The sequence below is a fragment of the Coregonus lavaretus genome (genome assembly GCF_964263955.1).
Source record: "Coregonus lavaretus genome assembly, chromosome: 3".
Lineage (NCBI taxonomy): Eukaryota > Metazoa > Chordata > Actinopteri > Salmoniformes > Salmonidae > Coregonus > Coregonus lavaretus.
In genome coordinates this window covers 12,159,823-12,174,299 of record NC_139990.1, presented here as the reverse complement: position 1 = coordinate 12,174,299, position 14,477 = coordinate 12,159,823, and the positions used below count along the sequence as shown (strand labels likewise).

The 14,477-nt window shown below is 41.9% G+C and overlaps 2 protein-coding genes across 2 annotated transcripts; one reads left to right on the top strand and one right to left on the bottom strand.

Annotated features, from left to right (window-relative positions):
* Window positions 1-2,770: 2,770 nt before the first annotated feature.
* Window positions 2,771-7,438, bottom strand: LOC311109941 (uncharacterized protein). The gene is made up of 3 exons (XM_084152951.1): window positions 6,984-7,438; window positions 5,732-6,013; window positions 2,771-4,542 (listed from the first exon to the last, which is right to left on the bottom strand). The coding sequence occupies exons 1-3, from the start codon at window positions 7,308-7,310 to the stop codon at window positions 4,051-4,053; spliced, it is 1,101 nt and encodes a 366-aa protein (XP_084009077.1). The 5' UTR covers window positions 7,311-7,438; the 3' UTR covers window positions 2,771-4,050.
* A 3,764-nt stretch (window positions 7,439-11,202) lies between these two features.
* Window positions 11,203-14,255, top strand: LOC311116983 (large ribosomal subunit protein eL14-like). The gene is made up of 6 exons (XM_084157472.1): window positions 11,203-11,263; window positions 11,919-12,020; window positions 12,477-12,571; window positions 12,995-13,094; window positions 13,940-13,993; window positions 14,160-14,255. The coding sequence occupies exons 1-6, from the start codon at window positions 11,261-11,263 to the stop codon at window positions 14,220-14,222; spliced, it is 417 nt and encodes a 138-aa protein (XP_084013598.1). The 5' UTR covers window positions 11,203-11,260; the 3' UTR covers window positions 14,223-14,255.
* The last annotated feature ends 222 nt before the right edge of the window (window positions 14,256-14,477 follow it).

The window sequence follows — 14,477 nt, the reverse complement described above, 5'->3', positions numbered from 1 at the left end:
AGCCTCCCTTCTCTCTCTCTGCTCCCCCTCTATATAGTCTCATTCCCACACATCCTAGCTTAAAATCCCTCCCTCTTCAGTTTCCTGCTCTCCATCGCTCCACCCACTTCCTTTGTCTATGATGGCGGCTAAATTCGACTGTTATTCAGTTTAGAAACAATATTATTACAATCAATCACGCCCTTGTCATGCAAAAACACTCATGTTCAGTTTAAACTCTGTTCAACCCCGGCTCTCCCGGGCTTGACCTGAAACTGATTGTTGGACATGACAGGTTCACACTTAATCTTCAAACATACACAAACCCCACCCCATCATGCTGTAATCAATCAAGAAGATAGCCAAGGAGAGACAAAGGTTTAGCCTGAACTCTGTTCAACCCTGGCGCCGCTCTTTCCACTTTGTTTGAGGAGAGAGGCAAAAGGCCACAGTCTGGTTTCAGTCTCTGATAAGGTAGGACAGCCATGGATTTAGGTAAGAGCAAGCAATTCGACCCTAGGTCAGATTCCCACTTCACACACACAGTGAAATTACCCAATAAAGTTCTTGCCTAGCAACAGAGAATTCTAACTATATGTTCGTGATCAACTCAGTTTTATCTCATAGTCCACTAAAAATTCTCCCTCAGTATAAGACCAAGTCCATATTATGGCAAGAGCAGCTCAAATAAGCAAAGAGAAACAACAGTCCATCATTTAGCAGACGCTCTTATCCAGAGCGACTTACAGTTAGTGAGTGCATACATTATTTTTTGTATTTTTCATACTGGCCCTCCGTGGGAATCAAACCCACAACCCTGGCGTTGCAAACGCCACACTCTACCAACTGAGCTACATCCCTGCCGGCCATTCCCTCCCCTACCCTGGGCCAATTGTGCGCCGCCCCATGGGTCTCCCGGTCGCGGCCGGCTACATCAGAGCCTGGATTCAAACCAGGATCTCTAGTGGCACAGCTAGCACTGCGATGCAGTGCCTTAGACCACTGCGCCACTCGGGAGGTTATAACTGTACTTTAAGACATGAAGGTCAATCAATACGGAAAATGTCAAGATCTTTGAAAGTTTCTTCAAGTGCAGTCGCAAAAACCATCAAGCGCTATGATGAAACTGGCTCTCATGAGGACCGCCACAGGAATGGAAGACCCAGAGTTACCTCTGCTGCAGAGGATAAATTCATTAGAGTTACCAGCCTCAGAAATTGCAGCCCAAATAAATGCTTCACAGATTTCAAGTAACAGACATCTCAACATCAACTGTTCAGTGGAAACTGTGTGAATCAGGCCTTCATTGTTGAAGTGCTGCAAAGAAACCACTATTAAAGGACACCAATAATAAGAAGAGACTTGCTTGAGCCAAGAAACACGAGCAATGGACATTTGACTGCGGGAAATTTGTCCTTTGCTCTGGAGTCCAAATTTGAGATTTTTAGTTCCAACCGCCATGTCTTTGTGAGACGCTGTGTGGGTGAACGGATGATCTTCGCATGTGTATTTCCCAACGTAAAGCATGGAGGAGGAGGAGTTGTTATAGTGTGGGTGTGCTTTGCTGGGGACACTGTCTGTGATTTATTTAGAATTCAAGGCACACTTAACCAGCATGGCTACCACAGCATTCTGCAGTGATACGTCATCCCATCTGGTTTGGACTTAGTGGAACTATCATTTGTTTTTCAACAGGACAATGACCCAACACACCTCCAGGCTGTGTATGGGCTATTTGACCAAGAAGGAGAGTGATGGAGTGCTGCATCAGATGACCTGGCCTCCACAATCCCCCGACCTCCACCCAATTGAGGTGGTTTGGGATGAGTCGGACCACAGAGTGAAGGAAAACAGCCAATAAGTGCTCAGCTTATGTGGGAACTCCTTCAAGACTGTTGGAAAAGCATTCCATGTGAAGCTGGTTGAGAGAATGCCAAGAGTGTGCAAAGCTGTCATCAAGGCAAAGGGTGGCTATTTGAAGAATCTCAAATATAAAATATATTTGTATTTGTTTAACACTTTCTTGCTTACAACATGATTATATATATGTTATTTCATAGTTTTGATGTCTTCACTATTATTCTACAATGTAGAAAATAGTAAAAACAAAGAAAAACCCTTGAATGAGTAGGTGTGTCCAAACTTTTGACTGGTATTGTATATATTTTAAATTCAGGCTGTAACACAACAAAATGTGGAATAAGTCAAGGGGTATGAATACTTTCTGAAGGCACTTTATCTTCCCTATTTTTCCACCTCAAAGTAGCCCATGGGGCCAGGAGAGACTGTCATCCAGTAACCACTGCTAACCAAAAAACGAATGGGAGTGATCAAAAACAGAGTTAAGTCTCTCAAATAAGTGAGTGGATTTGGATTGAGTCATGTTAACTTAACTTCCATGTTAAATTAATTTCAATTTGGAAAAGTGTTTGTGCTTTTTGTGCAGTAATAGTGAGTAATAATTTATGTATAATTTCACAAAACATATCATTATCCAAACTGGGATGTGCTTGACCCAAGCATGTGCCCTATAAAGGGTTAAAGTTATGCCTACATTGAGACAGTATGATTATGAATAGATATATAGTAAATGAAACTGTACTAAAAAAACGTGTCACTACCTATCCCATTTCAGTGTCTTTGCCAGCCAGGCAATGTTTTATAGCCAGTATGAGACTTCACAGCAAGTGTGTGACGTCACCTTATTGTTGTATAAAGGACAGCCTGGGTTTATGATCTCTATGTTTGATGTACAGTTACAAGATTACATGGCATCATACCCTGGGTTGTTCTGAACAGAATGAGCCCATGTTTGTTTATTGCGAAGAAGATTAGAGGCTGCACACGCACCAGAATGCACTCATGACTCCTTTCAATGAGCACCAAAATTACGATTTGTTTCTCTGAATTGTCTTGTGAAAGGCTAACACTGTAAGATCGTTATTTGTAACTTAGTCATGTTGGCAATAGAACAAACGTTCAAATCATGCCCACCCTACCTACATTGCGATTTATAATCTACAGTTTTTGGATTGCGTAAACAACAGCAGTTATTGTGTAATGGCAGGGATGCAGGGTTGGGTTCCATGTGAAACAACTACAAGTGTGCTAGCTCTAGTTCCTCAACGGCACAGCTAGGAGAGCTCAAAAAAGTACCTTATAGTTGAAGACTCTTCTTTGAGTCATAAAATTGCATTGAAATTGCTTAGGAACTGTGCACACTTTGGAGAGGTGTGTGGCCACTTAGAGACACCAGATAGTCCTCTCACTCAAACCTTTGTAATTGTTTTGTTTTATGTTACACCTACCCCACATTTTCAACGAATAGTTTTATCATGTTAATGAATGTATCCAGAATATTTTCAGATTTCGTTAACAAATGCGGCAAAAAGTACAGTAAATGTAAAATGCACATTCATTCAACAGTGTAATGTTTGGATTCAGTCTTGTGTCAGGTGATCTGTTGTGTACTTACCTTTAGTCTAATAATTTTCCCATTACCTCCAAACTGTTCCCTTTCCATTGCTACCGTGGTTATGCATTTTCATATTTCTTCTGTAAGAAATATTTCAATTTATCCCTATCCATATAGGCCAATTCCCACGAGTGTAAGGGTTTAACAAAAACAATTTTGACACAAAACTGTAGCATGGATTTTTATATTAGCAGGCATGATTAGCAAGACTAAGGAAAGGATGTTTGCCAGCGTTATTTCAGATGTAGACGAAGTGCAATGTGTTTTGCAATTTAACATGTAGTCTAACTACCAACCAATGAGGCTCCCTGAATTAATGCCTAAGCTTTAGCTCATAGGGCAAACACTGTCTTGTGGTGCGCAGTTGGTTTGAATCCCGGTTGGTCATATAAGAACATATGTTTGGTAAAAGATCAGAATTGGGCTGTTTGTGTAGATGCAGCCTTTGTCCCTTAATATCTTCATGCTGAACTACTACTGTACTTCATGCAGAATCTTCAGAAGTAGCGTTCTGAATATATTTTCCTACTATTTAAAATGTGTACTGATATGAATTATAATGTATAAATGATGGAAGTTCATGTTGAAAAACATAATCAGTGATTAACATTTCTGCGACTCTGATACTGAGAGAGTTTTTCCTGCATTGCAGAAAGCAGTTTCAATAAATCTGATTTGGCTTGAGACTTCAGTTCAGCTGGCATTTCGCCTAGCGTGGAAATTATCATTTTGGCAAGTAAGGTGTCACTATCATCACTACCTAACCCTAACCCACTAACCCCATGCTCTCTGGTATTATCAGCATTCTTAGGGTTCTTGCTGGCGGCTTGATCTACTCTGTCCTGTGTCCTCTTCCTTGGTTGGGCTGGTCCACTGGTAGAGCTGGAGCTTGGTTTAGATGAAGAGGGGCCGTCCCCAGACTGTGTTAGGGTAGACATGGTTCTGGAAGGTCTGGTGTGTGTGGTTACAGGAGGGGTAAAGGTGCTGTCTGCTGCAGGGGTGGACAATGGGGTGAAACGACCGAGGAATCTGCCCATCGATGCCTCACCACTGCCTCCAGTCTCTCCTTGTCCTCTCACTAACAGAACCTTGGTGACATAATAAGAAACCAAACGTTTGCATTAATGGTCGCGCACACATTCACACATGGACACACGCACACTGTGACATCAGCATAATATGCAGAAAACTCCTTAATATTATTAGCTTGCCAAGAAGGGTCTATAAAGCTTGGTTGTATGTTCAAAGGCCATTTCCTCAAATGATAAAACATCCAGCAATTCATTTCTAACTAAATATTATGTTTACCATTCTTTCAAGACATCAATAAATTAGTCAGTGTGTTTTCACTGCAAAGTTCTATCACCAGGAGAGTTAAACAGATCAACTTTGTGTAGTACAGGAAACCCTATGCCTTGCATCTCATCTAACCCCTAGGTCCCGCCCGTGCGTGAGATTATAGTTAGGAAGAAAATATGATAAAGTCACAATAAAGTCCTCTGAATGGTCTAGGTCAGCAGTCACCAACCGGTCGATCGCGAACGATCTCCAAGGCATTCCTAGTCGATCACCAAACATTTCTGTTAAAAACCCAACAATAAAGCCTTGCTTTCCTATTTTTGTTATTCGTTTTGCGCTGTTTTCAGGTAGGTGCACTTGATTCCGAAGCCCCAGCGCTGGGAAGGCAAAGTGTACCTATTTTGAACAATTTCATGTGTCTGAAGGTAGAACTCCGCCTCCCGGCAGGCCAAGAGAGCAAATCAAGTGCATCTATAGGCCTACCGTTGGCCAATCAGATAGCTCAGATCACCGTGTCCGCACAAATCTTCCTCGAGCCATGGACTGTAAAAAGTAGCCTCGAACTCACAGCAAAGTTGATACTGTGAGATTTCAAAACTTTTAAAACCATGACTGTTTTTATGAGTAAGTTCATGCTTAAATTGTTACTCAGCATTGTCAACACTTTGTTCAACACGTGTATAAGCCATATAGATAGGCTAAACCATAAAATGCGCGTTCTCCCTACTGCATTTACATTTTAGTCATTTAGCAGACACTCTTATCCAGAGCAAATTACAGTAGTGAGTGCATACATTTTCGTTTTACAGCTGCAATGGATGAGTATAGCAAAGTGTTTCGATCATTAGTGGTCGGATTGTGTCTTTTAATATCGAGGAATATTTAGCTTGCGACTTCAGTTCAGGTGGCATTTCGCCTAGCGTGGAAATGATCATTTGGGCAAGTAAGGCGTCACCATCATCACTACCTAACCCTAACCTTAGGGTTCTTGCTGGGGGCTTGATCTACTCTGTCCTGTGTCCTCTTCCTTGGTTGGGCTGGTCCACTGGTAGAGCTGGAGCTTGGTTTAGATGAAGAGGGGCCGTCCCCAGACTGTGTTAGGGTAGACATGGTTCTGGAAGGTCTGGTGTGTGTGGTTACAGGAGGGGTAAAGGTGCTGTCTGCTGCAGGGGTGGACAATGGGGTGAAACGACCGAGGAATCTGCCCATCGATGCCTCACCACTGCCTCCAGTCTCTCCTTGTCCTCTCACTAACAGAACCTTGGTGACATAATAAGAAACCAAACGTTTGCATTAATGGTCGTGCACACACTCACACATGCACGCACGCACACTGTGACATCAGCATGATAAGCAGAAAACTCCTTAATATTAATAGCTTGCCAAGAAGGGTCTAAAAAGCTTGGTTGTATGTTCAAAGGCCATTTCCTCAAATGATAAAACATCCAGCAATTCATTTCTAACTAAATATTATGTTTACCATTCTTTCAAGACATCAATAAATTAGTCAGTGTGTTTTCACTGCAAAGTTCTACCACTAGGAGAGTTAAACAGATCAACTTTGTGTAGTACAGGAAACCCTATGCCTTGCATCTCATCTAACCCCTAGGTCCCGCCCGTCCGTGAGATTATAGTTAGGAAGAAAATATGATAAAGTCACAATAAAGTCCTCTGAATGGTCTAGATCAGCAGTCACCAACCGGTCGACTTGACTTGAGTTTCGCCATAAACTGGAATACTTTTCTCAGCGGAGGGAGGGAGAGGCGAGGGACGGTGAGTCGGGTGAAAGGCAGCCTCACATCTGCCCCCTCCCTTCCCTCAGACTGACCGTCAGATGCAGGCCATCAGTCCAGTAAAAACAAAAAACGAATTATGCTCACTTAGCTGTGCCTCACAAGTAATACAACAAATGATATATTACCAGTGTGATCATATACCTACATTCTACATCCAAAATGGTCTGAGAATAATTCAAGCATAGCCAATATGCAGTGTAATACTGTATATTGGGCCTATAGCCTCCAGCACAAACCTTATTGCTACATAACTGTTTTTAATTGGTTAATTTGCGTAGGCAAAACGTTTTTATAAGTCTTTTTTTTTTTTGTTAGCTGAGCAGTAGATCTCGGCTTGCATTTTGACTCAGAAAGTGATCTTGACTCAGAAAAGGTTGGTGACCACTGTTCTAGGTGATTCTAATTGTGGTACTTCAATCAAACACACAGCTCACCTTTACTCCTGGAATGTGGGTCGGTTGGGTTTTGTGTTTTATGTACGGGGAGAGCCAGTCCAACTCCTGTAATATCTCAGGATCTTTTAGTCCAACACTTGAATTCCCGCTCTTGGTCTTCTTATTATGCTCTCTGGTATAGTTTCCCCTCAGCCTTTTCCATGTTGTCCTGCAAAAACTGAAGTCCATTTCTCTTTTACCTTTGCCGACAACACGAGCGACTTTCATCCAATCATTATTATTTATACTTGTATCTTTTTTATTGTAAAGGTTTAGGTATTTCCTAACCTCCCTGGCTAGTTTCATCTCAAACTCAGACAAACTCATTTTGTCCTCTGACTGTGGTAAAACTCTGGTAAATACTGGAGCGACAGATGTGGATTATTTTTCTACCTGAAGTGTGTTCCAATATCCACATCAGCATACCACTTATAATGAGATAATAAATGTTTTGTGTTTGCATTCTACCATAAGGGGGTAGGCTTATAGGTGTGGCACCCCTTATTACTTTCAGATACAAGTTAGCCTAATCCTGGGCCAAAAGGCGTTTTCAATGGTGAGTTGAAAATAAAACAGAGCCAGACATGTCTGTCTGTGGCTGCCCTTGTCCTGTTGGTTGAACATCACAGCTCCTCCTACCTACCCTCAGGGTACTATTAAATCAAAACCACCTTCCGGATTTCCTGGAGGAGACAAAAACAACCTCCCTCATCATACACAACTAAAGGTTGCATGAATTGACTATAAATATGGTTCTGAGAGCATAAATTAAAACTTAGGAGTGGAAGAATTCTGTTGTTGTTTAGTTTTTTTTTTCAAACTTATCCTGTAAATCAGGTTACTGGCTTTGTTTGATTGTGTTCTGTATTGTTTGAATGTGTTCTGTATTGTTGTATATAATATGTTTAATTGTTCTCTTACCTGGGAGAGATCTCCTCTGAAATAGTTTTTTTGTGTGGGGGATGATTTCAGAGGATCACTGGTATCAATAAAGGAAAAATAGATAAATTCCAAAGATTTCATACCACCACCTATTTGCTACTAGCCTACTACTGAACAGGTGGGCGCATGGACTAGGCTTTTTCTCCACACTTTATTTCAATGCAGGTTGGCTTGCCCTAAAACTAGGGCTCGTCCGGGATTTGAACACTCGACCTCTCGCACACTAAGCGAGAATCATATCCCTAGAATGACGAGCCTGCATGCGAAGTCTAACTGCAAGCTCTGACATTCATCTAAATGCTGCGCACGTAACGACAATTTCAATTAATCATTGGTACGCTGGCGCCGAGAAGTAATGCTGTTGAATTTTGGTCGTCCTGCAGTCTAGACAATGGCCAATAGATGGAGGAAAGTAACTCAAACCTGTAGGTCAGGGTTCCACTACAGGGACATGTCGAGTTGGAGTCCTTCCAATGATTGACAGTATATCTATGAATATATCCTACGCCCAACATACGTGGCACTTGAGTTAAAACAGATTATGTGAGGTTTTTGGACTGGCTAATATCTGACTTGATGGTCTAGCGCAGGGGTGTCAAACTCATTTTAGCTCAGGGGCCACATGGAGGAAAATCTATTCCCAAGTGGGCCGGACCGGAAAAATCATGGTATATATAACTTAAAAACAACAACTTCAGATTGTTTTCTTTGTTTTAATACGATCAACATACAACATAAAGCTGGAGCCTGAGGACAGTGTGTCCAAAATAGTACAAGCACAACATCACTATTAATCATAAAACACGTCAAGTTTATTTGAAAATTCTAAAGAAAAAGAACACACAAACACACAATGCCTCGGTGATTAACAGAACTGTTTCACAGATCACAGAACTATATCAGGGTGTCATTTCTCAGGCAGAAATGTAGATAAAAATAATGAAATCCTGTTCCCCAAACAAGTGCAAGAACCACAGAGTCAAGAATAGGTTAAATATACAAATAAAATAAAATCAATTAAAAACAATAGCACATCAACATAAAAACATATAAACATAAATCTGAAAGTGTTGCTCAAACTCCCGTAACAGTCCAGTTATTTTATCTTTGAACCGCTTCATGTCTGCCACATGTTGGGTCGTGCACACATTTTTCAGACATGGGAAGTGAGCTGCATCACCACCGGCAAGTTGCGTCTCCCACAATGACAGCTTCAACTTGAAAGAACGTATGCTGTCATAATACTGCGTGACAACTTTGTTGCGCCCTTGCAGCTGTTTGTTCAAGTTATTCAGGTGCTCTGTAACATCCACCATAAATGCAAGGTCCGGCATCCATTCTGCGGAATGAAATTCTAACACTGGTTTGCCCTTTTCTTCCATGAACTGTTCAATTTCTTCTCGTAAATCAAAGAAACGCCTCAGCACAGCACCTCGTCTTAACCATCTTACCTCAGTGTGGTATGGCAGGCCATAGATGTGGTCGTTCTCTCTGAGAAGGCTGTCAAACTGATGGTGATTCAGGCTTCTGGATCGGATGAAATTAACAGTTTGGATGACCACCTTCATGACGTTATCCATCTTTAATGACTTGCAACACAAAGCCTCCTGGTGCAAAATACAGTGAAAAGTCCAAAAATCACGTCCTCCATTTGCAGATTGCACTTTCTCTCTGAACTTTGTCACAACGCCTGCTTTTTTCCCGATCATTGAGGGCGCACCATCTGTAGCCAGGCTGACAGCGCGGGACCAGTCCACTCCGACCCTGTCCAGCGCGCCGACGAGTGCGGTAAAAATATCAGCTGCTGTCGTTGTATCTGTCATCGGCACCAACTCCACAAACTCCTCGGTGACGGTCAATGTGTCATCAACTCCGCGGATGAAAAAATGGCCAGTTGTGCAACATCTGTAATGTCCGTGCTTTCATCAATTGCAACCGAAAACGCAATAAATGACTTTACTTTTTGCTTCAACTGGCTGTCCAAATCCACTGAAAGATCGGAAATCCTGTCTGCAACTGTGTTTCTTGTCAGGCTGATATTTGCAAAAGCCTGCCGCTTTTCAGGGCACACAATCTCCGCTGCCTTCATCATGCATGTTTTTACAAATTCACCCTCACTAAATGGTTTTGAAGCCACTGCGATTTCATTAGCAATGAGGTAGCTAGCTTTCACTGCAGCGTCACTGATGTCTCGGCTGTGAGTAAACACAGACTGCTGTTTCTTCAGACCCGCCAACAGTTCATTCACCTTCTCTCATCTCCGCTGTCCTTGAAAGTTGTCATATTTGTCGGCATGAAGACTCACATAGTGGCGACGAAGGTTATATTCTTTCAGCACTGCAACATGCTCTGAACACACCAAACATACAGCTTTCCCATTCAATTCCGTGATGAAATAGGATGACCATTTTTCTTGGAACACTCTGCACTCTGCGTCCACTTTTCTCTTTTTTGACAGAGACATATTGGGGCAATGAGGGTGCCAAAGCACATAATGTTAAAAGTAGAAGCCGTAATAAATATCGCGGGCAAAACAAAGTAGCTCATTGGCTGCACGTGCTTGACCTACTTGCTCTGCCCCGGTATAAACAGTTTGCTTGCTTAACACAATTGCTATTGCGCCATCCAGTGGACAATTGGAACAGCAGTTTATTTTATTGAAAAATTGCAGCGCATTTTTATACAAAAAAAATATATATATATATATATATTATTTTTTATAAATCATCTCGCGGGCCGGATTAAACCCGTTTGCGGGCCTGATCCGGCCCGCGGGCCGTACGTTTGACACCCCTGGTCTAGCGGTATGATTCTCGTTTAGGGTGCGGGAGGTCCCAGGTTCAAATTCTGTATTAGCCCTCCTTTTAAAAGAGTATGCATTAGACTAGATATGATAGCCTCCTAATGTACTCCATATAGTAGGCCTACTCTATCGTTGCTGTACCTTGTCATTGCCACGATGGAAAAAGACGTGGAAACTCTAATTTGCAATAATTTGCACAAGCCTAGTAGTATTGAATAGTCGACAAAAGTGTTGTGGATTTAAGATAAATGTTACATGTAGAACTATCTCATAATTTATTTCAGGTGTACACTTTCAAAAAAAAAGTACCAAACATGTTTAATCAAAGGAATCAATATAATTTAATCAATATAGACTGTTTATATTTCAAACCAACACATTCCTCTGCAGTAGGTGGCGTGATGAGCATTCTGAACTATAACATCCATCCACGAAAAATAAATCCCCCACATACGCATGCGTATTTACAGAACGGAAAGCGTAATTTCGTCCACCGGAAACTTTGACGTCCTTTCTGAAGAGGACTGCCATCATGGTGAGTTGGCAATGAAGCTTGTGGATTTAGAAAAATGTATTAAATACAATTGTAGTTATTGTTAAGGGGCCTCAATTAATATGTAAATACATAACGTATCGCTATATTCGTTTTTATTAGCGATGATTAAAATAGTTTCAATGGGTTTTGGACATTATTGAAATGTCGGGTGTTCAGTCTGCTACAACGTGGTGAACAGGCCGATAATCATTAGGCTATTTAGTGTTAGCCCACTATCATGACAAATGCATTGCAATGGCGAGCGCAGGATAGTTGCCGTTTCTTTAAAGTCCTCCGGGTTTTATTTTTATTTTTTTTAGCTAGTTTGGTTTGTCAGTCCACTGTCGTATGTACACTAGCTCTGCTAGTGTGCTATGTTGTGGGCTACTAGCTAGTACCGTTCACCAGGACCGCTAACTAGTTAGCATGCTAATGAACGTTAGTTAGTCTAGACTTCTCGGTCTTGTGGTTTCCCACAAACTGTCTATAATAGCCATGTTACAAAGTCAAATCACATTTGTAAAACATGTGTAAATTAGGATAACCCAGCTAAATTCAGAGTGTCGGGAACACGTTCACTGAAGGGTTTTGTTCATGATTGTCTTTGCTGGCGCTCAAACTAGCTAGCTAACAACCCTACTTTTTTTTCCTGCAGGTGTTCAAGCGCTACGTCGAGATTGGCCGCGTCGCCTACATCTCTTTTGGACCCCACGCAGGCAGCCTGGTGGCCATCGTCGATGTCATCGACCAAAACAGAGTAAGCATTGCATTGATGACATCCTGACTTTATGCTAGAGGTCTCCAACTCTGGTCTAGGAGACTATCTGGTTGTGTAGGCTGTGGGGCGGCAGGTAGCTTAGTGGTTAAGAGCGTTGTGCCAGTAACCGAAAGGTCGCTGGTTCTAATCCCCGAGCTGACTATGTGAAAAATCTGTCCATGTGCCCTTGAGCAAGGCACTTAATCCTAATTGCTCCTGTAAGTCGCTCTGGATAAGAGTGTCTGCTAAATGACTAAAATGTAGGCTGTATGGCAGATTCACATGTTCAGGTATCACTGGTACCAGTATCTTGTAGTCTACTAGCGTTTGTATGTTTATCCACCAACCCTTCTCAATTGTCCTTCAAACAATTACCACATCTGTTAATTTAAGAATGGTTCAACTCGGCATAGACATTATTTTGTTTATTTAAAATGACTTGTGTGTTTGTCTCAGGCACTGGTGGATGGTCCCTGCACAGGGGTGAAGAGGCAGTCGATGCCCTTCAAGTGCATGCAGCTCACTGACTACGTCATCAAAGTACCACACAGGTGAGTGAGAGGACAACATGTGTGTATTCACTAGGAACTAAACAGAAGCAAACTGAATGAAACAGGGAGGGACCTACCTCTGTCCAATAGAAACTTGTTTGCATTGCAAAATGTTTCGCTATGGTTTGCACTAATAAATACACCCAAGTTCTCAAGACCTTGATTGGTTCAGTCAGATGTATTACTGCTGGGCTGGTACAACATGCACACAGACACATCAATGAATTGTGTGGCCGCTGCTTTGCGTTTTCAAGTGAACTTTTTCTTATTGACTATCCTTGAGTCACATAGACTTACAGTAACCACACAGAACAATAGGCTACCTCACAACATTCATTTGCAATTGTGGTGCTATAACTGTAAAGCTATGGCTCTCCTCTGCATATTTGGGTCCTCTGGACAATAACCCTAACTGTGTTGCAGCGCTCGTCAAAAGTTTGTGAAACGCGCCTGGGAGAAGGCCCAAGTCACTGAGAAGTGGGCAGAAAGCAACTGGGCCAAGAAGATTGAAGCCAGACAAAAGGTACTGTTTATTTGTTCATTTTGATTGGCCATTAGCTGTTAGTCGAAACAGCAACTCCTCCTGGGGTCCACATGTTTCTGACAGAATGGCTCTGGGAGTGGGAGGGGGTCTGCTTCTGGGTAGCAGTTGGTTTCTCAAGGGCTGGGGCTAAACATTTTGTCAAATGGGACACGGGAAACTTCAGTAGGCTTTAGATGAATCACTGCCCCCACACATTTGGTAACGACTTCCTTGTTGTATATACTGTCAATGCCGATGTGTCCCTTCAGTCTTGCTTGGGTTGTGGTCTTTGGGGTTTTGTCCCTAGAGTAGGTCCTGTAACATCCAGATGGTCCAGCACAATATTTGTATGGAATTGTTGACCTTTTTGGGTGTGTGGTGGAGCATGGTATGCAGTGCTACTGGATTGTTCCTCCAACTTAAAGGGAAATACCACTCAAAATATATTTTTGTATTTGTTTAATTAGTCCACTGTTGATAGTCCCTAAATGTTTTGTGTGTCAGCATTCAAGGTTTCAAGATGTAGAACTTTCAAAATACACATCATACTGTGACACTTGATGTATTTTGAAAGTTCTATATCTTAACTTCAATGCTGACATGCAAAACATTTGGGGACTGTATCCACATCGGACTAATGAAACAAATAACAAGAGTTTGAGTGGAATTTTCCTTTAAGGGTGGTATTCACTAGGAACCGAACAGAAGCAAATGGGCCAACACAGGGAGGGACCTACTTAAATGTGTCTAATACACAAATGTTGTTTTGATTTCCCTTACAAAACGTTTTGCTATAGTGCTACTAATCTCTATGTCCCAGTTGTATAACTGTTATGTCTCTGCAGAGGGCCCAGATGTCAGACTTTGACCGCTTCAAGGTGATGAAGGCCAAAAGGATGGTGAGTGGAGAAAACATTCTCAAACATTTTTACATCAGATTATTAATTATATAGAGTATTTTGGGTTGCGAATTAAATGTACATCGTAGTGGAAATAATTAATTGAATAAAAAAATACTTGTCACTAATGATTGACTTGTCACTGATTTGCGGTTTGTGTCCACAGAGGAACAAGATCATCAAGCACGAGGTGAAAAAGCTGCAGAAAGAGGCAGCGAAGAAGGCGTGATCGATCTTAAATAAATCCTCTGGTTGAATTATTTTCCCTCGTCCTCTTGTATTTACTACTGCCCACCTGTGTGTCAATCACAGGACTATCTAAGAGCTGATGACACTCACCTCTATCACATTCTGTAACTTTGCACCTTTCTGAAACGTGACCCGGGTGTGCCTATTCATATGTTGCACCTCCACTTGGGCCGGTCATGCCATTTGTTATGAACGTCCTCAAAAGCCGCCCGCAAATGGCAATGTCATTAGCTAG